A 25290-nucleotide genomic window follows, 5' to 3' on the forward strand; every position below is an offset into this window, starting at 1 on the left:
TAGCCCCATCCAACCTGGCCTTCAGCACCTCCATGGCCAGGACCTGGGCCGGGACTCGGACCGGGACGGGGGCAGGGACAGGGACCAGGACAGAGACCAGGACAGAGACCAGGACAGGGATCAGCACAGGGAGCGGAACCAGCCCGCCCCAGGCCCCGCCGCTCCCCGGGCCCCGCCCTCGTCGGCGCCTGCGCCCGGGCGGGTCCGTGGCTCCCGGCGTGCGCGGGGCGCATGCGCAGGCGCGGCGCTGCTGGTCGGGCTGGGCGAGCGGGGACCGGCGGTCGCCCGGGTGAGGGGAGCGGCTGCGGCGCGCCGGGACGGGAGTGGGGGGCCGGGCGGAGCCGGGCCGGGCCCGGGCGGGCACAGCCTCCCACCCCCCGCCATGGCTCGGCGGGAGCCCGGCGGGAGGAGGAGGACGGGGCTGGGTTGACGCCCACCCGGCCGGACCCCGGCGGCTCACGGGGGGCCCGGAGCCCCGCTGGTGCTGGGCGGCGGGGAGGTCGGGCCGGGGCGGCGGTGGGCCCGACAGCGGGCCCCTGCCTGGGCAGCCTGCCGTGCGGCGGGGCTGAGGGGCTGAGGGGCTGAGGGGCCGCGGGCTGCGGAGCGCGCCCAGCGGCGGGGCAGGGTTGGGTGTTCGCGCCCCGCTCTGCTGCGAATCCCCGGAACGGAGACTTCGGAAACTTCGCCTGTAGAGCCAAGTCGGTGCCCGCAATTCTTTCAGTTTCCTGCATGTGTTTTCCGCGGCTCACGGAGCGCTCGGGTCCCCGCAGTCGGTGACGGAGGGATGCCTTTCCGGGGCGGGGTGCGCTCCGTGCACCGACAGCGGGCCCGGCAGCTCCCGGAGCCTCCCGTTCGCCCCTGCACGGGGCTTGTCCCGGGAGCTGCGCACGGAGCTTCCGGGGGCCCGTTCCGAGAGCCTGGCGCTCTGCGGGTAGGCGCAAGGTGTGTTGAAATAAGTGGCGTTTTAGGGAGGTTGCCGTGTGCTGTAAATTTGCTGTAATGTATTGGATCAATCCTCATAACTAAAGCTTGGCTGCGGTGTCAGGTGTAGAGAGCTTGAAAGGCAGCCAGTGATGTAGGGGTGGACTTGAAACGGACTTGTACTCAGAAGTTTTCCTGAAATAATGGAATGAATTAAATTTCTTCTGCTGTTCCGTTCCAGGCTTGTAAATTTTGCCACTTTTCTGCAATGGATAAAAGATAACTGAATGTTTCAATAAACGTTCAGGTAGCTTACATCCGATGTTTCTTTTTGACTAAAACACCAGCAGGCAGTTCCTCCAGGAGCAGATACTGTATATTAATTGGCAACAGGTTTTTAGCGAAAAACATCCAGGTATTGTCTGAAAAAAATTATGCCTAAACATCCCTCATCCTGGCCAGTCTGTAACTTCATGCAGGTTGGGAGAGAGAACGGACAGCTGGACTGCAGACTCCTGACAGAAGAACTTCTCAGGGCACCTGGGATTTTTATCTTATCCCAGCCTTGTATTTATTTGAGATCGTAACACGTGCCCTGCAGCAAGTTTGGTGAGCATGCCTGGAAGTGTCATGGGTGTGCTGAGCTGCTGCCACTGGCATTCCCTGTGCAGCTTGCCAAGCCCTGGCTTTGGGGTTCCTGGCCTGTCACCCCTGCCAATGCCTGACTGGGTGTGTCCATCTAGCACTGCCATGTGAGTGACCAGTTTTCAGGGACAAACACACAGGACTAAGTTTTTATGGGACAATGCTAACTTGGCAGCTTAGCCATCATTGGGAGCACCCTGTCTCCAAGAAAGCTGTGTCCCAGTTCTGTGTCATTGTACACAGGATATATGGAAGAGCAAAGTGGGCTTTGGTTGCAGGTGCCCTCTGATTGCAGAGGAGGAACTTGCAGGAACTGGAAACACAGATGTGTTCACATTTCCTTCATTATGGGAGCATCTTCATGGTCTGCGTAGTTACTCTGCAGTAATCACCTGTCCCCCTCCACTCCCTGGGTCACTGTGTGGACAAATGTGAAGTTAGAGAAGCTCAGTTTGCTATGTATAAAGCTTAGTGTCTGTCTCTTTGAACAGAATGAAGCCTTGGGCTTGCTTTTCTAGGAAAACCGCCCAGAATAGTTGTGTCTTCCTGCCTGGAAAACACAGTTTACCCTGATGAGAAGTGTAGGCAAAGACGAGCTGCCACCTGCTGGCTCCATGAGCCTCTGGGCTGGGGGATGTCTGCTCGTTCTCGGGGCAGGACAGCCCGGATCCTGTGCCCTACCCCAGGTTGGGGGTTTGGAAGCCTCAGGTAGGTTTCTAAAAGCTTTCTGCTAAGAAAGGCAGCATCGGGCTGTTCAGCAGACTTATAAGGCATTACAAAAATATCCTTAGGAACCTGCTGGGATTATGGTAATATTTATATTTACTCATTTTTCTCCTTGCTTTGGTAAGTAAAGATAGCTCTTTCAAGTGCAGCACATTCTTCATAAACAGTTCTGTATGATCTCGCACACTGGAAAATAGAATTGTTGCCATCCTAGGGGTTCCCTGGGGAAATGCTCATTTTAGGCTCCTCCAAGCAGCTGGGAGGGTCTGGGCCCTGAGTGGAGCAGGAATGCTGACAGCCCTGCAGACCCCCCTGCTCCACAGGGTTCACCCAGAGGCTGGGGGGAAGGAGGCTGGCAAGGAGCAAACGAGATTAAAGTGAACTCTCTGAATGTGCTGGCCAAAGCCAGCTGAGTTTGTTTTTCATGATGTTGCTGCTATTTTAAAATCCGAGTCACGGAAGCCATTTACAGTGGACTTTAACAGCACTGTCGTTTCCTGTGGGCAGTTATATCTAAAGAGTTTCTCCTGTTTGGGTCCCAAGAAATTGTGTTCTTGAATATAACAATTTCAGGGGGGGTAAGGGGTGGAGTTTTTGAAAGATAATTGGTAGCTTGCTATTTTTAGAATCTTTTGATATTTAAAAATATACTTTCAGAGAGAAGGGGAGAAAAATATTTTGACTTGTGGATAAGAGGTGTGTGAAAGCTGCTTGACAGTCTTTCAAGTGATTATTCAGGTAATTATAAAATGGCATAAAGTAAAGTTACTGCTGTTTTCTCATTTTAGTTCTTCATTGATTTCCCAGATAGAGGGAATAATGATAGGACTTTTTTTTCTCTGTGATGTCCAGCAGAATTTCTTCATTTCTGATTTTTCAGCTTCTCTTCTGCTTAACAGAGAATTGACATTGGATGGACTGGAAGTGATGGCTTTCTTTCCATTTCTCTAAAGGTTTCTTATGTGACTGAAAGTTGCTGGAGTGAAGAACTTTATGTTACAGTTATATATGTGAAAAAGAAGATTAGCTCTTTGGACTTTTATGCAGTGTTTTCATGATAAAGCTAAGAAGGATACTTGGAAGTAAACTAGCTCTGCTCATGAAAAAAGAGCAAAGTATTTGCAAAGCCAAAATTGATGGTTACAGTTTAGCTCATGACTTTGCAGTAAGATCACACATATACACGCATACACACACATATATATATACATAAAATATACCACAAATATTCACAGGCCAAATAACTGCTCCTTCTAAAAGCTTGTAGTTTGTTATGCATGTGTCTCTATGCTGAACTGCTGCAGCGAGTGATGGAAAGCAAATAGAGCAGTCAGTGTGTTTAATGGGAGGTGAAAGGCTTGTTTGATTAGATTAGGCCTTCAGCTGGCCTTTATGCCCTTTTTAGGCAATGAGAATTCCTGACACTATGTTTTAAAACCTGATTTTTAGCATGTTGTATGCAAGTGTAGTATATGCTGTGTTTTGTTTTGTAGGGAATGTTTCTGAGAGTCGTTGCCAGGCAATCTCGGTGTGATGTGCCAGCCAGTGCTACCATCATGCATTTTAAAGGTGTCTCACATTAAGGATGCTTTCATATTAGATTTAAAAAAAAGGCCCTGATAGGAATTAGAAAGTATGTCCAAAACTCTTTAAATTTGTATTTGGCAGGCCACCTGTGATTCTGTTCTTGCTGAAGTGAAGCCTCAGTTGTAGAAACTGAGGCTTTTTTTATTCCGCTGCTTTATTTTTCACTTTTGTGTGTGTGTGTGTGTGTGTGTGTGTAAACACTATACCTGAGGATTTGACATGACTTCTTTGGTCATATACAAATAAGTAAAACTAAGGGCTGTGACCTGAAAATTAATTAATGTATTACAAAGGATGAGTAGTTTTCCAATATGAAACATCCCAATGCAGTAAATAAAAAGTAATTAATTCTGGATGACAGCTTTATGTGACAATTAATGGAGAGGAAATATAGCCTACGTGAAGATAATGTATGGTTATGCAGTACTGCTCTCTTTCAGAGTAAGGGCAGCATTATTTTGCAGCTTGCTAACCATTCTGCTCCTTATAATTATCTGTTAAAACGACACCTTTTAATATTTGAATGCAAATGGACATGCAGAAATGTGGTAAATACCAGTGTCTTGATGTAGGGCTCGGATGGCGCGGCCTGGTCACAAAGAGCAATGTGTAATCAGCTGCAGGAAATGTTTTTCTCCTGTGATCCTGTGTAATGGCTTGAACTGTAAGGAAGGGCAGAGCATTAAGGCTCCAGTAATGAGAAGTTCACATGCAGATTGTGTGGCATCAGCTAATTGTCCATCAGCTGCTTGCACCTGGAGAAACAAATACTACCAGACTATGAAAACTGTAGGAGTCGGCTCTCTAGGCTGCAGAGGCACTCCTTTAATTACTTTTGGAACTTAGGAAAACATAGGTGTGCTACCCTCTGCATTTTCTGCAGCCAATAACTTGGATGTCCTTAGCTCTGTAGCCTCTTGCAAAAGGCTGGGCCTCTTCCAGCATGATTTGGTTTAGTTCAGAGGAAGGCAGAGTTCTTTCAATGTAATTTACCACAAAAATGAGAATTCCTCCTTGTTTGAGAGAACTTTGCAAGGGTCAGCTTCAGTCCCATCAGCATCAACTGTAGTTCACAGTAAAGCTCTGGTATTTATATCAGCAATACTTTTTTAAAAGCAGACATCCTGAAAATAGTGGAATATATTCCTTATTCAGGTGTAGATGTTGATGGGACCTGGAAATTCACCGTTCTTGCAAAGGCAATTGTTAAAACTGGAATAATTTTATAGGTACACTTGGCTGAATGGTGTGGACCTCTGTGTGCTCATGTCTGTTCAGTGTCTCTGAATTAAAATGTCACCATATATAACTCTGGCAGCCAGGGAGACCTTTCTGCATGTAAACAACTGAGGTGGAGGAATCCTGTGTGCATGGTATAGCATGTATGTATATACAGCCTGCCTTTTCCTGCTGCTTAAGAGGTAGTGACTAAATTGATCTGGTTTTGAAGGACAGTGTAAGTGTGAATTTGAAGTAATGCAGTTGTATTTATGGTGTGAGCATCTGTCATTGAATAGGGGCTACTGGAGAAAAAGACACACACTGTGTGTCTGGTCTGTGTTGAGTATTTCTATAGAGCCAAGAAAAGGGTTTAAGGAGACTAATGAAAAGGAATGTATATATTTAGCTTTTGATTCCCAAACAGGTTATGGACTTTTACTTACTTACAAAGTCATCACAATTACCTATTTTTTGTCTGTGTGGTAAAGCAAGAATTTGGCTGAATAAGAGTCCTAGAACTTCTTTCAGAAAAATGAGAGGAAACAACTTGTCTGCTTGAACACTGCTGTGATTAACTGGTTTTTTCCAAGACAAATGCTCAAAAATTGTGGGTGTTAGAAAAAACATTCCCTGTACTCTCCTTTTCTGTGAGAAGTGCTATATAGACTGTATACTTTGAAAGACCATGGTTTCCTCTAAATATAATATTTAATGATCAGTCACACAGTTTATTCTTTATTTTTAATTTTAAATTTTTATGATAGTAGGATTGACTGGATTGCTGTCATTTAGGAGCTGTATTTCCTATGCTTTTCATCAAGCTATTGTAATTTTCCTTGGACAGAACAGAATGTTGCTTCGATGGTAGTGCTATAATTAACTCGGAGGCAAACTTCCTTTGTTTCCTCTGTAGGTAATATGCAGGGATATGAGTCAGTAATAACCAATTACCTTGTTTATAGTGAAGTTATCCTTAAGTGGCCTTGAACTGCTGTAGCAACAATAAATGTGGAGAATCTTAACTCTTCTTTTGGCTTCATTATGTGTAAAAAACTAAGGCATTTAACTGAACTCATCAATAGTAGGATCTCTTCCGTCCTGCCCTAGAACCTGCCCTGCTTTGTGGGAAATATGGCTTTGGAGTTCTTGTCAAGAGGACTGGGTACTGACTTTGGTATGAAAATAGATATAGCTTAATTACATATAGCTTAATTACTGATGGACAAGGGCATGATGGGACAGTGAAGAAACAGCTTCCAGGTGCTCCTTGTCAGCTGTAGAATAACAGATATCAATACTGGGTGACAAAGCTTTCCTTTCACAGATGTACACAGAGGCTAAGGATGCTTTGTGATTGGGATATTTGCCTTAACTCTGCTTATTTCTTTTTGAAAGTTTTTCATAGATTTGGATAAGAGTTAAGACTTGGGTTTTGGAGTGTTTGAGCAACTTGCTACTGCCCAAGTCATGACGCTCCCATTTCGAAAGGATTTGGACAAGTACAAAGATCTCGATGAGGATGAAATTCTTGGCAAACTTTCGGAAGAAGAACTGAAACAACTGGAAACTGTTTTGGATGATCTTGACCCCGAGGTAGGTATTGGTCAAGAGAAGTTTTCTTTTTTTCATTTGTTCCATTTCTGGTCTAAAATAAATTGAGGCTTTGCACAATATACTTTTGGGCAGAGATTTTTTTTGTAGCCTGCTGAAGATCTCACAGATACATATGTGTATATAATGCTTATTTCTTGTTTGCAAGGTGGACACAACTGCAGTAAAGGAGAACATAAGAAAGGATATTGGGAGGAGCTTTCTGGCATTTATTTATAAATAAGAATTGCTGTTGTTCATGTTCTTGAAAAGAAAGTTTATTTAGAAAGGCCTGTTTAACTTTCTGTTTCCAGTGCTGTCTGGTAAACAACCCTTTTGCATGCATGTTTGTTTTATTATTTCTGCTGTGGAGTTTGACAGGAGTGGGAGGGTGCCAACCTCTCCTAATGACTCCTGGTCCTGTATCTGGTAGCTTATATCTGTTCCTGTCCTTATGATGACTTTGTGAAGAGAAGGCAAATGATTGCTAAGCTCCTGAATGATTATGTCAGCATGGGGTATTGAATAAAGAATATTACAGCTTTCTGCTACAAAGAGCTGCGTTGTCCTCTACAGATATTGGAGCTAATGTTAGACTCCAAGGCTTGTGTTTTCACCTCAGGTTCTTTAGTAAAACCAGGATTAGTTTAATCTTGATGTTCAGGGATTGGTTCAGAATATTATGATTACCTGTTTAGTTGCACTGCAAGATATTACTGATATTTTAAATGCCTTTGACTTTATGGATATTTTAACAGAGGAGAACTGGCAAAAGGGACTGGTTGTCTTTTATGGCAGGCAAAACTCTGGTCATTCTGTACTGATGTCCTTATTTTTCTCTCTTTAGTTGAAATATGTTGATGTTGTTAAACAAACATCCCACCTTGAGTTAGGTCAAAACCAGAAATACTCTGTGTTAAAATAATATTAGAGTCAGTTGTCTTATTTAACATGGATGTAAGTGACAGAGGAAATAGTCTCTTGCTAAATGTCTAAACTGCAAAGAGATGAGTTTCATTTAGCGCTGCTCATTTAAACAGTGCTGATTCTAGCAAAGAAATGCAAAGTAACTGGCAAGTTGAGTGCTGGGAGTTATTGTAGTTAAGGAATTGGTTCTGAAAGTGCAGTGTGCTGTGTTTTCATTATTACCTCGTGTCCTTCTCTGCCCCAAAAAAAGGAAGTTGGCAGGGGATCAAAGATTGTCTACAGAAGATCATGTATCAAGGCTGAACCTTGCAGAGGGGGAGAAGGAAGAGGAAAACGAAGCTAAGCAGGTGCTCCTCCGGCTTTTCTGAGCTGTTCTGTGCTCCATTTGCTTTGCAGAACGCGCTGCTGCCTGCAGGCTTCCGGCAGAAGGACCAGACTGCCAAGAAGGCCTCGGGCCCCTTCGACAGGGAACGGCTCCTGGCCTACCTGGAGAAGCAGGCGCTGGAGTACAAGGACAGGGAGGACTATGTGCCTTTTACCAGGGAAAAGAAAGGTAACACCACCCTCTCCCGTGTAAGTGCTTGTGAAACCTCTGAAGTGGATGAGCCAGAACTACCGTGAACCAAACTTGATTGAAGCACTGGCAGCTGTAATGCTTTTAACTCGCAGCATTTCCAAATGGCTGCTGCTGTGCAGGGCCAGGAGGCTTCCTGTTCAGACGTTTGTGCCACTGGTGTGCTTTCTGTGTGTAGCACAGGAAGGAAATAAGACTCAAGAGATTTTATCATAGATTACGAAGTTCTGATGGGCATGGTATCCTCAAAGTAAGAGCTAACTCTGATTTATGTAAATAATAACAAATGCTGTCATTGTGCCTGTGGCTTATGCCGTGTGCTGAATGCAGACAGCAACCTTTGTAACACTGTGTTGGGTTAGAGAAATAGCAGCTGAATGATGTTGTGGTAGACAGTAATGTTCCAAGATGATGTAGGCTGACAAGGCCAGACAAGTGGTGTATGCAGTCATGGTGTTTTTCTAGCATCCTTACTGAAAGATTTAATAAGATTGCAGTTACTCCTAACTAATTATATAGTTATCATCACAAGTTTTGCAACCTGGCAGTGGTTTGTGGTCTGAAAACCATGGACATGTTATTAGAGCCTGGGATTTTAAATTTTTTGGGGGGTCTGGTATTTTCATTGACTTGATGGGAAGCATTTTCGTTTTCAGAAGAAAATTGAAAAAGAGTGTGCTTCTTAAATATTGTAAGAACAGCTTATGTTTTCTTTTTCCCACCCAGAACAGAAGTTGCCAAATTCATTGTGTCTCACAAAGCACTGTTGGTAGGCACAGACACTCCTACACCTGTGGAGGGCACATATGTGTAGGAGCAGGCTTTTAGCTGTCACCACAGTGTTTGAGCTCTGTTCGTGAGTCCTGGCTCATGTCAACCTTCCCCTGCAGCAGGACAGATCTGCTGCACTAATACTTCAGTAAATTGTTTCCTCAGTTGTATTCCAGCTGCTCAGGATGACCAGGCCTTTCTTTTCTTATGGGTTTGAAACCCTTTAATTCTATCTAACTATCTGGTGTGAATCACTGCTGTTTCAGAATTGAGTCCGCTGAGTTTGTGTGTATAATTGTGAAGTACGTTTGGTGAAAATTTTGATGGGGGTATTTGCATTTTCTCTGCCTGTGCCAGATGGCTTTACCAGGCAATGCTGGTGCCTCCTTTTCCTTTCATAAAGTAAAAGAGAGATTGTGACTTTACAGAGTGCTGCACTGTGTATGATGGACTTCCTTCGTGGAGTGCCTCGTGCTATGTTTTGTAGTTAACTCCCTTTGTGTTGAGAGGTAACTGTGACACTCCTTTGCTGGCAGGAGAACAGGGTTTGGTGGCTGAACCTGTAGGAGTTCCAGGTCAGGACAACGCAATGTATTGACTGTAGAAGGCAGAGGCACCCATAGCAGCAGTGCCTTCATGGATACATCTGCTGCTGCCAAGTACCTGTTCATGTTGTGTTTGGCTGCACTTGGCTTCTGCTGCTCTCCTGGCCCATTTACCAGTCTGTTTTGGAGACAGACTGATGGTTAAGTGTGATTGAGTTTGGTATATTTGGGGCTCACTGGTGACAGGGAATCCCTTGTATCCTGTGCACTGCTCCCTCAGGGAGTGAGCTGGGCAAGGAGGATGTCCTCTAATACCACATCATCTGCTATGTGCTTCTTTCACATAGATGGCTCTCTAAAGTCAGCTTACTCTAATGCTCACATAAAATATTTGCTTGGGTAGATAAAATCTGTGAGAATCTTGTAGAGAAACAGAAGGGTCCAGCTGTAACGCAGAGCTTGGTTAAGAAAGATCAAATGTCATTTCCTTTATGTAGTAAAGTATTACTAAAGCGTCTGTCTGCATGTTGCAATGAGTCATACCAGTGTAGTTTGTAAAATTTCCTGTATCTCGTAAAATAAGTTGACATTTAGTAACTTCTGTCATTTTTTTAGTGCTGTAGGAGAAGAGAAAATAATATGAAAAATGAAATTTATATTACTTTCATTAAAATTAAAAATGTGTAAATAATTGTTTAGTATCCAAATTGATGCACTGTTGAGTGGGCAGGAGGCAAGAAGTTCAAGCTCATGTTGTAGTAGGTGAGGGATAACCTTTTCTTTCCCCTCATGAAAGTATTATGGTTCAACTTTGACTTGCTGCCACATTTGTTGCCATTCTGTACAAAAATGGCAAATGTAAATAGCCTCATCTTTTAAATCAAGAAATCATTGTATTTATCCAGATGGAGAACTTGGAAAGGGCATAGGGCACAACTTAATACTTGTAGGCTGTTATTTTTCTATAGGGGGCTTGTATCCTAAGATGATTTTTGTTAATATTAAAATAGACCAACAGACAACTAAGCTGGGTTATAATTTTTCACTTCATCTAGAAATACATGTTATGGAGAAATTCTAGCAAGTTGTGGCATAAGGGTAGGTGAAAATCTTCCTTAATTCTCCTGTTAATTTAGGAGAAAGGTGACAAATATAACCTTCAGTTCTAGAGGTTTTTTAAGAGGAGAGAGATGGATCGGAGCTGCAGTTGGTGGTTTTGGGTCAGAATTTGCTAAAATATTTGTGTCCCTGGCTGGTCTTGTTGCTCTAACTTGTTCCAATTATTAATTTCATGGAGCAAGAAGAGTAAAATCTACCTTTCTCTCTCCTTTTTCTATTTTAGTAGAACTGATGTCCTGCATGGTGATTTGGTCTGCCGATTTATCAAAGAAGCTTACCCTAGGTTAATTTTAAATATCCTGTCTTGCTACTGATTCTGGTAACCTTGTTTTCCTGCTAGAGTGTGAAGGAAAATATTGTCTTCCAGATGGCACAAATACCTGACTTGGGGGTAACATGTTATTAAAATAATGCTGCTTCTCTTTCAGTGATAGATGGTGTGATTTCTCCAGGTCTTTGCAACCTCTTTTGTTTTGTGCTATGGCATGTGGAAGATCTCAAATAATGTAAAGTGTCCTGCTCTGGTGAAATGAACAGTGTTAAAGAATTTTGAAGTTTAATCCCTAAATTATACTCTATTCCATTTTCCCAGTGCCTTGATATTGTTTCTAAAAGCATCCTTAAAAACTTAACTTAGTTTTAAAATGTGATTTAAGTCACATTCTGTTCCAATTAAGTGTTGAACCATACAGTAAACCATTGTTCAAGAGATTCATGAGACCAGTGTGGTAATAATTGCAACAAAACCAGCTTTGTCTCCATGTGTGTACGTAAGTGTGTCATAAAGATTTTACAGGGTGTACTGCAAGGGAAAGGAGCTCTCATCCAAACAGTAAAGCAAGGCTTCAGCACTAAAGGCTGTTGCCCTCAAGTGTGTTCACTCATCTGGCCAAATCTGACCAGTGCTCCTCCTCCTTCTCCCTTCTCTTGGAACAGCAGAAGAAGAGAATTATTGCAGCTGAGATAAAAACGTATCTGAGATAGTAACGTACTTTGTGCTGTATAGTGCAAGCAAAGTATTATGTAAACTAAGCTTTGCATTTCTAGCCTTTGCACTCTCCTAACTGAACTGTGGCTTTCTCTTCCCTTTGCCTTTCTGCTGGGGTGTGTTTGTTCTGAGTAGATTTTCATGTAACTTCTGCTTTAGGCTTCATTTGGTCTCTCCCCTTCTCTGTCACCCAGAAAACAGACTGAAACTGTAGCCACCTGGCTAAAGCTCTTTTGTTGGCACCCTGCTCAGTTGTTGCTCAGGATCACCATTGCCTTCTGTTGCAGCAGGATTTGGGATGCTGTGTTCTCTGTTTGCCATTGAATCCCTTTAAAGTCTTTAAAGGAAGTGTGTTACATGTTGTGAAGTGAAGCTAATATCCTGTAGGAGCTTTGCAGAAACAGCTTGTCAAATTGATATTCTCCATACAAGAGTACTAGAACAAAATAACATGTGATACTCCAGCCTTAATGTAAAACAGTTTTCTGATTCACTGCTATGTGGCCTGTAATCAGATAGCAGATAACAGCTCTGCTTCTGCACTAAGACATTGAGGAACTTGCTTGTAAGTTGAATTAAAAACATTAGAATAAAATTGTGCTTACAAGTGAATTGATAAACCTAAGTCTGTTACATGGTAAGAACTGGTGATTGATGAAGTGTGGATTATATAAATTTCTGAACTAAGGAAAGGTTAGGGAACATAAGATGTGAGGAGTACATCAGATGTTTCTTGCTTTTCTTCATGTAGTCAGTGATGAGAAAAGCTTGTATTCAGTTGTTCTCAGGTAGCACTTGATTTGTTTCCCCAAATGGACTACCCCAAAGTGGATTTTAGACTTTCTTCTGGTGTGCAAGGTGTGGCTGCCTGCTGCCTGTTAGTGTGGGGTGTGTGAGAATAGTACGAGCAATGTCCAGGGCATGGCCCCACTGAACAGACCTGATTTCTGCAAGCTGCTGAGTCCCACCTAAAGTACTGTGAATCTGTGTGGGAAATGCCCAGGACACTTCAATAAACACCATCCAATGTAACTGCCTATAGAGCAATACCATTGTGTGGAACTTGGAACTGAAAGTTCATTCTGTGGCAGAGGCCTGTGACTTAATCCTGGATGTGCATCATCTAACATGTTAGCTTAAAGGCATGGAACACCTGCCTATATAATTATTACAAAAATGATGTGAATATCCCTGAAATTTGCCTCTTCATGTTATATTGCCGAATCTTTGCAGTATCTTGGCTGGCTGAATAGGAGCTGTCATGTTCCTTCATGTAATCAAATCCCTGCTATTTGGAAATGTTCCACTTGGGGGCCAGGCAAACCGTGCAGATGTGTAGTGGTTTTTGGTTTTATTTAAAGCTTGCATTAGGAAAGGGGAAGGGACTTGCTGAACTGTATTGGCAGCAGGCCTTGAGTGAGATCACTGTCCCCAGAGACATAGGGGTCTTACCCTTCTGGAAGTAAATTCCTTGCTAGGAGTGGGGAAGGACCTACTTTTGTATGTGCATTGTAGACCTCTGATTTCTAGTCTCGGGTGAGATGAAGCCAGTGAATGAGAAATTATGTACACAAGGGTGTGACTTGTTCTGTAACAAATACTGCTCCTGACCCAGCTCACGTGACCAGAGTTGGCTACAGCAAACATTTCTGGAGGGCAGTGGCTTTTAACATTTTTGCTGTATTAAAAACTGATTATACTTCTCACTCTCTCTAGCTTTTCTGAAGAGTCAGGCTTGTATGGATAAGTTTAGTATTACTCTTAGGAAGCAGATATTTGAACCAGACATCTCTAACCAATAAATTTAAGAATTCCTGAAAAGCAGCATCAGGAAAAGTAGTTCTTTTTTGTGAGCACTGTGGGATGAACTAGACCGAAGGCTGAACTAGGTTAATTTTTTGCCAAATTGCTTTTAATTGCAATCAATTACTTTTTCTTGGTCTATTCCTGCCCCACTGATGCTTCAAATAGGATGGCTGAACAAAGGCTTGGTTGCTTGAATCCCACTGTCCTCCTTCCTTGTACTCCAAAATTCTCACCTTTTTACCAGCCCGTATTACTGAGGGAAAGTAACACAAACCTAGCTGCTGAAAGGTTTCACATCATGTGTGGGCTGCTCAGAGTGTTTCACGGATTAATGAAAAGCTTATCAAACATTCTTGGGTCTCTTCTATAAATTACAGTTTAAGTTAAAAGTTAATCTTTCCCCAGTAGGTGATGCTGGTAGAATAAAATGATAGAAATGTATTCCATCATTTATATCAAAACAACTTGAAACAATTGCTACATAAGCCTTCAGTTTCTGAAGGTTTTCTTTTAATCCTGAATCACCTGCAGTTTGTTTTGCGCTGTCCATCAAAGCTGAGGTATGGGTGGTAATGCATGTCAGCTGCACTTAATTACTGTTTGGAATCAATACAGTTATGTAAGGAGGATTATTTTCTGCTTCTAAATATGGATAATGACCATTTATACAAGTTTCCAAAGAGATAGCAACCCAGGAACAAAAATACCATGTTGCTAGCAACAGCTCTTGGTCATCAGACTGTGTTGTCAGAGAAAAACCTGATGTGCTTCTCTGTACTAGTGGGAATGCACTAACTTCCTTTTAAAGGAAAATGACACAAACTACTGTAATCTAGAGAAGATCTGGAATACATGAGTTTGTGTTTAGTGATGCTAAACTCCACCTACTATCACAGTAACTGGGACTTTGGGGTGAAAATGATTCCTCTGTGAAAATACTTTTTATAGCTATGGATATGGCAGAGAGTGGGCTCCAGAATTAGGACTGACATTTCATAGGATGATTATCAACACCACTTCCTACACCAGGAAATAACAAAAGGAAGTTGGAACTCCTTTCCCATTGCTCTTTCTACTGATAGCTCAGGCAGCTTGGAAAGTTTGAAAAACTTGAACTTTAAATAGCTGCTAAGATTTGATTCACAGTTGTGTCATTGCAAGCGGTTTCTCTCAATTGCATCAGTATGAGAGCTTTTGTTTGCCATGTTAATTTGTCCTGAACCTAAGCACTCCTTACCTGTCCTGGCTCTTACCCAGTGGAAGACTTCTTTGTTTGAAGGACCAGTTCTAAACCATTCACAGCTGAACTGTTAGAAAGGCTGTCTCATATTCCGATTTCCTACCCTAACTTTCCAGGTAAAGGTGTATGCAAGGAGTTATGGTATTTACACAGACCTCTACCTAATTCATGTCTTCTAAAATAAGTTTTCCCATTACCTGCCTGTAATAACTAAAAAGTTGGTGCCTAATGTAATATTACTCTTGGTTCTTTTGCCATTGAATCTTCGATGACCTTTCTAAGTATCATTTTAGAAAACAGTGTCACTGGCCGAGAAATCCATTACCATGTTTTGTGCTGTTCACAAACCATGGTTTCCCCAAGCACCTTTGGTTTCTTGCTTCAGAACTGAGATTAACATCTGAAATCAGAAATATCATGTATGGTGTAAAAATTCCAGTGAATAGTCAGGTGTGTGATTTCAGATAACTTTGTGATATTCTTTCTCTGGCACATTCACGTTACAGTTCTGCCTGGCTCCCTTTTTCCCCTGAGAGGAAACTCAGCATTCTTTAGTGATACTAAATCTTTCTCACAGTCTTTCTACACTGTTCAAAACGTATAATGGAGGTTTATATTTTACTTTCTAATCCTTAGGAGAAACAAATAAGTTGGAATAATGATCTGGACTCTTGAAAATTTATTCCTGTTTATGCTCTTTTCTCATCTCTGGCTTGCAACAACAGAAGAACCTTTTATGTTGTCTGTGGTTCTCTTTGTATTCATTAAATGTAATATGTATTCTTTAAGTACATAGTATTTGAAAGATAAGTAGCTATATAATACAAAGTAACATATAATACAAAGTAACAACTTTCCATTTTGTTTACTCCAGGGAAAATATTTATCCCCAAGCAAAAGCCTGTACAGTCTTTCACAGAAGAAAAATTCTCTCTTGATCCAGAACTGGAGGAAGCCTTGACCAGTGCCACAGACACAGAATTAGGTGACCTTGCAGGTGAGGCTTTTTTGAAGGATGAATGGGCTGGTACATATTTAGGCTAGAAAGATGTATAATTAATGTGGTGGTGTATTGATTTGACTACAGGATGTTGTAGTTGTGATAGAAACTAGATAATGTTGTTTGCCAGTTTGCTTGAAGCATTTCACCTTTGTTGATTTGTGATGATTTGTGAAGAAGTTAATTATTTTGGCTGGCAAAAGATACCTGATTTTCAAACTCAAAACCTTTAATCCATTCCTCTGACTGGCTGGCTTTTGATGTGTATGTGACTGCTTTTTCTTATGCATATCAATATGTTTGAATGTGCCTGTATTCCTAAATCTTCATTCTGTGATTGAGTTGCACTTTTTAAAGTTGGTGCTTGAACCTGGTGAGGTCAGAACTTTCTAAGATGTGAAAGTCAACTAAAATGTCTATAAATAATTTTTTTCCCTACATTTTTCAAAATATTAAGATATTGAATGGCTTTTTGTACTATTGTACAAATATCAGGTTTTGTTATTTAAAGGAACTCTACATCTGAGCTGAATTCATCAGGAAGGGTAAAAACTATTTTTTTCTTTTTCAGCAATATTGGGAATGTCCAACTTGATAACAAACAATCAGTTCTGTGATGTAGTAGGAAGCAGTAATGGGATTGACAAAGACAGCTTCTCAAGTAAGTGTGTACGCAAGTGCTAGAAAAATCAATTCTCTGTACTGCACACAGTTACTATAGCATTCACTTGTTTTGCTGTTGCACCAACATCCTTTTAGACTCAGAAGTCTTAGTCTGGAAATGTGTATGCTTATAATGTTGCTAATCGAGTTCTGGCAAGAGTGGAATTAAAATATATGTACACTAAAGTATCCTCTGCATTTAAGTCACTTTTTGGTGAAAGAAGCAGGCATAAGTATGCATTGTGTGTGTTGGTTCTTAGGTTTTATATTTGTGTTTGTAATTCAACTCCTATGTGCTTTCTGAAAAAACACAGAAAGGCTGTGAGGACTTCTGAAAAAGAATTTAACTTTATTTAACTTAACTTTGATGGGGAAGAGATGTAGACTGATGAAATGATCTTTAAGTACAGTAAATATTTAGTATGTGTATCATTTATTCACAATGCATGTGTGCAACCCGTTTGATTGCATTTAAATGGCTTACTTTTCAGATATAGTAAAAGGTGAAAAAATGTTGCCTGTTTTTGATGAACCACCAAACCCCACAAACGTGGAGGAGACACTGCAGAGGATTAAAGATAATGATTCTCGTCTTGTTGAAGTTAATCTAAATAACATTAAGGTAATTACCTGAAGGCTGCAGTAAATATGCTGCTTTTTCTCAGTAGAAGACACTTGAACCCGCAAAACTCTCTAAGAGAGCATGATAGGCTTATTCTAAGCACAGTAATCTTTCTGCTGAATGTTGTAGTGTGTATAAGCTCAGAACCTGCAGCTAAACCAATAAGCCATCATGGTTTCTTTTGCCAAATGTGTATTTAAAAAGTCTTAGACTTTCTCACTGCCAGCTCAGATTTCTGTTGCTGCCAAGCTGGCAGCAGTTCCAGCAGTTCATTATCATGGAGTTAACTGCTTTGTTGAATCCTTTGTCCTTGATGAAGCAATGTGCTCTCAGTTTGTATTGCAAGCAAAGGGATATTTGTGCCTGACATCCTTCTGATTCTTGTACAAAAGGGCTGGTGGAAGTTAGAGCACCTTCTGCTCCTAGGTGTAACAGTTGTGTTTTTACACGTGACAAGCTTTTGTATATTTGCTTGAAAGAAACCAGAACTGCAGCACCCCTGACTTGCAGTGTAGGAATCAGGGACAGTCTTGCCAGCAGCCAGGGCTGCTTGTTCCCCTTACTAAAGGGGGAAATAAAATCCATGGTTTAAGAATACTGTGTGACAGGTAAATGCTAGCCAAAATAACTGCCTAAAAAGGCAACAGATCAAAGTTTCTGACACAATAATCTGAGACATTTGCTACCCTAATTAATTTCTTAAAATTATTCCTTTTAAGCTTGGTTGCTACTATACTGTAAAAATGATTGCTTTATAGAGTTGGTGACTCTTACAGCCATTGCATCTTAGGGTAAGTCTTCACTGTGAGACTGCTGGAGGCCAGTGGCTGTTAATATTGTTGGGCATTTTTCTGTAAAGAGAATAAGATAGCGGGAGAAGTTGGGGTGAGGGGATAAGCTTGTCTATCCCAAGAGACTGAAATGCTATTTTTAATTTAAGAACATACCAATTCCAACGCTGAAAGAATTTGCAAAAGCCTTAGAAACCAACACACATGTGAAGAATTTCAGCCTGGCAGCCACCCGAAGCAATGACCCTGTTGCTGTTGTAAGTACTCATGAGAACAGCTTTAAGTGGGGTGCAAGGGAAGGTAGGATGGAAAGGAAGTGGCAAGGGATTGAATTTAATCCAGTTTAAATATTCGGGTATGAAAATGTGTCCATTCTGCTGCACTGTAAAGTATGTTTTCTTAACAAACCTTTTTTGTATCTAAGTTGGTAAATGATTACTAGTAACTTAATATGCAGCAATGCCTCAGATGTGTGAGGGAGAATTCTTTTTCCCAGTCCCTTTCCCTGATTTTTCATTTTGCTAACCTCCTTCACTTTTTTCTTTCTTTCTTTCTTTCCTACTTGTTTAGTTCCTTCTGTTCATTCCAGTAGCCAATAGTTTAGTAACAATTAGTTTACAAGAAGCACATTTGAGGACTTTAAAACACCCATAATATTTTTTAATTAACTAGGGTTTTATAAAATACCTGTTTCTCTATCTCCCTGCTACCAAAGAGTGGCTTAAAATATGGTATATAAAGCATAATATTAGTTGAAGTATCTAGCTTGATACAGTTGAAACTTAAATATAATTTATTGCCAGATTGTTTTTTTTTCTATGCTGAATTAAAGCAGTACTTTGTTTAATTACAAATAAAGAGATAAGAAAACAAAACTAATTGTTTTGCCAGGACAATCCTTTGCATTTGTTTTAAATTCAAATTAGAAAAGAAGAAACTAGTTTGAAAGACTTCATTAAATGAAAAAAATGAACATTTGAAAGCTTTGGATTTTGGTCAATTAAAAAATTTCTTCTCAGCAGGACTAAAACATGTAATAAAAATTTATAATGGCTTCTTTTCTCAGGTGTGGTTTTGTTGGGTTTTTTTGGTATAGGGACTTGGTAGAAAAAAAATACAAAGCGTACAGATTTTCTGACAGTAAACTCAGCAGTTAGCCATCCCAGTTTTCTTCCTTTCTTTCTAAGAAGTAACATCAGGTATAAAAGTGCCTTTAGCTACAGGCTGGTACTGTGCTTAGAGCTTTGAATTTTACCTCTTCCTACCAAATCTGTAGACAAAAGCATTTTGAAAGTCAGGTGCTTGTTTACAAATTAACCATATCTAATTCTCCTCTCAGTTGACTAATGCCCTTTCTTTGGCCTTTGCTTAGCAGCCTGCATTGCTCATTGTGTGCTGTGAAGGCTTACAAAATGGAATTGGTCCAATATGCTAATTTGAGACCATTTATATTCTGTGTAGCTCTTTAGTTTGTAACAAGAGAAAGACAGGCCTTCTCTTGACTGAATGCTGTTTAAAAAGGGAGTGTAGATAATGCCTGGCTGAAGACTCATCTCAGTCTCAGTAAGTGAAAGCTTGCAAAGTTACACCTTGCATCTCAGAACTTGCTGCTTCCATGGAACTAATTAATGGAAGTGGATATTGCTGTGTCCCATGAGGCATTGCAGCAAAATTCAGAAGTTAAATGATGCTTTCTTATATTCAAAGGCTCTTGCAGATATGCTGAGAGTAAACACAAAATTAAGAAGTTTGAACATAGAATCAAACTTCATCACTGGAGTTGGAATTCTGGCGTTGGTTGATGCACTGAAAGACAATGAAACGTTGACAGAGATCAAAATTGATAATCAGGTAAGTGATTATCAACTGGTCGTAGTGGTGATACCATAGCTAAACCTAGCCAACCCTAATTGACTGAATACTTTTAGAAGACAGCTTGTGATAAACTCTTCAAATATTTTATGTTTAATTATCTTAACACCATCAACAATTGCCCTTAAGATTGTGAGAAGCATCCAGCTGAGGTTATTCCTGGTCATTTCTGTGCTTCCTTGTGCTTTAACGTGTGCAAACATATTTTAGAACCTTCTGCCTATTTGATTTACTAGAATGAAGCTGAGTGTTTATTGACTGATACGGGGAAAGTATTTTGATCTCTTTCAGGATGAACACACGTAAGCTCTGTTGTCTTTGTGTACCTTTTATTTTAACAGAGGCAGCAGCTGGGCACAGCTGCAGAAGTAGAAATTGCCAAGATGCTTGAAGAAAACAACAAGATCCTCAAATTTGGATACCATTTCACACAACAGGGACCTCGAGCCAGGGCAGCTGCAGCTATCACAAAAAACAATGATTTGGGTAAGACCTGTCATTATTGACTAAATGGATGTGTGGCACAGGCTTTAAAGTGTCTGGTTATTCTCCTTCTCCGTTGACAAAACCAGGATAGCACAAGATTAGTAGATCAGTTTCAGGTTTCTCCTGTGCTTTACTCCTACGTTTTTGTTGTTGCTTGGCATTTTCTGTTTTGTTGCAGGGTGTTCAGGTACATGAGCGAAGGATTTTTAACATAGTCTAGAACAAGAGCATTCAAATTTCATGTGAGTTATGGCAAAGAGAGTGAAAACAATAGTTTTTATCACTCAGTTGTATTCAGATAAGATTCATTTCTTCTTTAAAAGCAGTACTTGAAATTAACAGCGTAGGAGGCCCTGTTCAGTGCCAGTATCCCAATGTCACTGGGATTGCTTGAGCAAGGAAACTGAGCACACTGTCATGTACAGAGGCTGTGACTGGGTAGTGTCTCCTTTGGTGCTTCTGTTCATGCACAAGTAGCTGATAGCAGTGGCATCTTTATTTGCTGCTGTCAGGTTTGTTGGAGCACATGATCTAGAATCCTAATTAAATGGATCAACAGAAAATTGGTTAATAACATAGCACATGAACGGAAATCATTTGTATAATAATGTCAAATACTTGAAGCACTCAACTACAAAATAATGTCCATCTATGCAAATAGAACTACATTTTAAAACTCTATTTAATTAAATTTTTTGGTTTTAGGTGCTTTATGGTGACCTCCCATCAGTGTGAAAGGGTGCCAGGCATTTCAGTAGTAGCAGTAGTTAAGGAATATATTAGAGGGAATGACACAGGAAATTGGAATTTAGTTTAAAGATCTGTTTCCCTTCTGAATAAAGGTTAAGTAGAGGAGAACAGCTCTGAAAGACATGGATGAATAACTAGAATAGAGCATAGAGAGATAAGAAAGGCACTCAGACACTGCATATCTGTTTCTCAAAATAGATTCTAAACCAGTTGGGTTTTTTATCATAATGCTTCAGGTGTCTCACAGCTTTCTAAGGTTTCCCCTCTCACTAGTTCTGTTATTAGTGCTTGACTGGTCAAAATCTATGCTTCTATTGACATCTTGCCTATTTTCCTTTGCTTTCTTAGTCTGGAGTATGCGGGTTAAAGTTTCTGCAAATACCTTTTCATCTCTCCAGCCCTGAAGCTACAGAGAAGGTTACTCTGAATACCCACTTGGGTATTGAGCACTCTAACTGAGATGGTCGAAGTCTCTCATTTCCATCTTTGTACGTTACTTCCAAAAAAAAAATCTGCACCTTCTTCTTCTTCCTTGCTCACACTGTGTTGTACGACTTCCCTGTTCTTTGTTTGTGACTTTTAACTGCATGATTGGAGAAGTCTAGGGCTGGAAATTCTTTTCATCTGTTCTTGCAGTTTGATGGAAGCAGATATGAATAACTTCTGCCACCTACCTTCCATTGAGTGGATTTGAGAACAGATTCACTTTCTTATATAGGTGTGCTTGCTTAACTTTTCTAAACAAAATCCTTTATATTTTGCCCTTTATGTGTACTATCAGACCTTTAGTGCCATTTGCTTTGTCTGCACAGAAAAGGAAAACATAATTTGATAGTGTGAAAAGAAAACATCAAAAGTAATACAAATGTTGAGGAAAACTCTAGTCATTCAGTCCACATTGCATATTCTCAAATCTTAATGGCATGTGAGCTTTTAGTTATTTTATTCACAACTTTTTATTGCTTTTGCATTTTTTGACAACTGAATGTTTTTATTAATAAATGGAAGATTTCAGGGTGTTGATTGTAACCTCTATGTGTGCATAAATTGTCTTAGATATACTGTGAAACTCTTGCAGTGTTTCTTTTGAAGCCATGTAAATTAAATTCACCTCTAAAAAACTGCAAAAACTGTAAAAAAAGAATTCTGGCTAAATCTACTTATCAGACATAAGATGATTAATGTTTCCCACAAGTACTTCCTTGGAAGTATTTGCAACTGTTTGTGAATAAGGTGATAAGCTGGGTTTATTTGTTTAAAATGCTGTCTAATGCTATGTGGTAGCTACCTTAATTTGTGGTACTTCATGTGACAAAGTAACTGTTCATGTTATAGAAACACAAAAAGTAGTTAAAATGCTAACATAGCAAAGCTTCTCTTTTTTCTCTCTCTTGTTGCAGTTCGGAAGAGAAGGGTTGAAGGAGACAATTAGCAAAGCTGATGCCAGAACTGTGGAGTCAGCACGGGCAGCACCGTGGGCTTTGGCAATCTTGGACTACATTGACCTGGGTTAGAAGGGAAAAGACTGGAAACCCCATTCCTTTTAAAGCAAAGCAATAGAATCATCTGCTGGTATGCAGCATGGTTTGGGGATGGATGGAGACACAGTAACTATGCCAGTCTCTGTACCATAGGTTTTAATTGGGGTTTTTTTAAGAACTTTTTGTTGTTGTTGTATTTCAAGACTTTGGCTGTGCTTTCTAAACATAAAAATTCAAAAATGTAATTGCAAATCAATGGTATAATTGTCTGTAGTCAAAGGATGGGACCTTTAAGATCATTGGGCAGGTACTGACCCAGCTGAAGTGTTTGTAAGAAAATCTGGGGGTGTGTATTTCCGTGGAGGGGTGTGTTTATTCCTGACAACAATGCATTAGTGAGAAGGAATTCTTCACCCAGCAGCTGGACTCCTGTAGAGCTGTTCAGCTTTGTTCATATGCACTGAAGAGAAATCTTTCATAGCAATGTTATTTGTAATTCTACTGTTTTGTTTTTTACCAGTTCTTGATACTGTGATCCAGTTCAAAGAGATCCTTTTAAGCCAAACAAAAATAAATTGGCTAAGGACTCCTCCCAAGAGATTAGAGGGACTAATACCAAAGTGGAAACCTTGCAGAAAAAGAAAAAAATAGGAAAAATAGCCTTGCAAAATGAGGGTTTTTCTGTTACACCTAAATCTTTAAAGTCTTTTGTAAAAGACCCTGTAACTGTGTCTTTCTCTGTATCTACATTGGATATGTTTTTAGACTGATTTCATGTGTTCATCGCTGTTATTTAGTTTATATTCTTTGTTTAAAAATTGTTATCTACATTCATAAGTATCAATTTCTCTAGAAGTAGTGGACATTCATCATTAAAATACTGCATAACTGTACAGGAAAAGCAGCCTTAACTGTAAGACCACTGACCTAAGTTGTATTACGTTAAGCTATTTGTATTTCATACAGATCTAACAGTTTTTTATAAGGAAGTAACGCTTTTAAGAAAGGGTTTTTCTATTCTATATCTGTCTTGATGTTGAAACACTACCTAAGACATGCAAAAACTAACCAATATGTAGTGTCAAATCTCTAGGGCATAGTCATTATTAAAGTGTTTAAAGTTCTATGAGCAAACTAATAAGGCAACAAGAATCACTTCAACTTCTGTACATAATCACAGTACACTTTGAAATGTGAAAATCTAGAAGCTTTCTGGTGTAGGTCTGTTTGGACTGTCTTGTATTAGTTTGCCTTGAGATCACAGAAATGTTCTACAGGACAGCTTAGCTGTATTAACAGCAACAGAGAATTCAACTGACAACTGTTTTCATCCAAAGATGAATTTTTGTGTAGGAAACATACTGGACTGAGATTTTTTGCATCAGGTTGTGTATACTATAAAAACAGAGCAAGTCTCTGACACTCTACCCACGTTGTAATTTGCTGCAAATACTGGTTTGTATCTTTAAAGACAGACTTTATTCTGGAGGTGGCTTCAAATTTTACTGCAACTGTACAGAGAATTTTGAACTCTAGTGCCTTCAGTGAGGATGTATATAACTGGTGTATACTTGTGGAAGAACCTTTTTTCCCCGATTTCTAAATCAGCCTTTTATTAGAATTACAAATAAATAAGTGCTCTGAAAACCAAATTAGGATTAATTCAGTTAAAACCAAAGACTACACTTACTGTAACCTCACAACAACATCAGAAGTGTTCTGATGAGTAACAAAAAGGGCTTCTTTTGGTTTGGACTTTTGTAAATTCTCAAGAACTTTTTAGATTTTGAAATAAATTTTGGAATAGTTGTAATACAATATGCCTACAGTCACAAGTTAAGTGTCTTTTTACAGACAGACACTGCTGTATAAACATGGCCAAAGCATGTTATGTGCTGAGTTGCCTAAAGCTGTACTTTTTTTATTTGCTAGGCACCATAATAATTTTGTGTCAAAAAACAGACTGTAATGTTTTCCTTCATTTGTTGAAGGGCTGCATGTTCTCAGAATCTGTTGTTGTATTGGGATTCTATCATGAGTTATTTTATCACTACCTAAAAAGATTAGGCAATTATCTCCTACTTGAAAATGAAGGAGAAAACTGAAAGGCTGTATTATGGAAATAATAGCCCAAATCCCTTTCTTGTTTTTACTAAATCAAGTTTGGCTGTTTAATTATTTATAATCCAATCAAAGGCAGGGCCATTTAAGTTGCAGCTCTTAGGTGTCCTGTCACAAATTATAGTATTGGACCCTAAAAAATGGCTTAGCTCTGTAGACAGCAGCTAAAAATTTGACTGCTTGTGACTTTCAGGACAGATACCTGGCAGGCTGGGCATGGAAAACAAATTTTTTTCAACCAAAAGAGTTTAATCATGCAATTGGAAGACCTTTGGCATGGTGCATGGAACAGCTAACAGCAATCACTTTTTGTGCCTGCAGTGTGTATCCTTTTTGGAATAAATGAACAAATTCAATCTGTAGCCAGGAATCTTCAGCAGTCTCAACAAACAGTGATGTAATGCCATCGAGTGTGGTGAGATCCTGCATACGACTTCACTGATTTTGAGTGCAGGAGTGGTATTACTTTGATTACCAGTTACCGTAAAACACAAGGGCTTTCTTCCAAAAGAGATACTGTTTTCTTACTGATGATTTTTCCGGCTTAATGCAGAAATCAAATGACCGCGTATGTTGATTCTGTTGGTTCCAAGCTAAGCATGGAAACATAACCAATATTTCAGAGCAATTACCTATTTACACTTTTATTTTAAAGAAATAGCCTCATTCTCTCCACAGCTTGAGTAATTCTGCGTTTGTTAGCTACAAACGAGCAAGTGTTCAATTTAAATTTCCATTGGGGAAGCAGGTATTGAGTATTTTAGCATATCAGCACTATATGCTGTCAGATTGTAAAACAGTTACTTATTTTTGGATGATTAAAGTACTGTATTCTCATTGTGGC

General features: G+C 40.1%; 1 protein-coding gene across 1 annotated transcript; it reads left to right on the plus strand.

Annotated features, from left to right (window-relative positions):
* Positions 1-238: 238 nt before the first annotated feature.
* Positions 239-25290, plus strand: LOC136367073 (tropomodulin-3-like). Its single transcript, XM_066328450.1, has 10 exons — positions 239-289; positions 6496-6693; positions 8014-8170; positions 15535-15657; positions 16232-16321; positions 16815-16945; positions 17886-17993; positions 19444-19587; positions 19950-20094; positions 22245-25290. Exons 2-10 carry the CDS (start codon positions 6568-6570, stop codon positions 22274-22276), a joined length of 1056 nt encoding a protein of 351 aa, XP_066184547.1. The 5' UTR covers positions 239-289; positions 6496-6567; the 3' UTR covers positions 22277-25290.

Source organism: Sylvia atricapilla, chromosome 13, assembly GCF_009819655.1.
Source record: "Sylvia atricapilla isolate bSylAtr1 chromosome 13, bSylAtr1.pri, whole genome shotgun sequence".
NCBI classification, from domain to species: Eukaryota; Metazoa; Chordata; class Aves; order Passeriformes; family Sylviidae; genus Sylvia; species Sylvia atricapilla.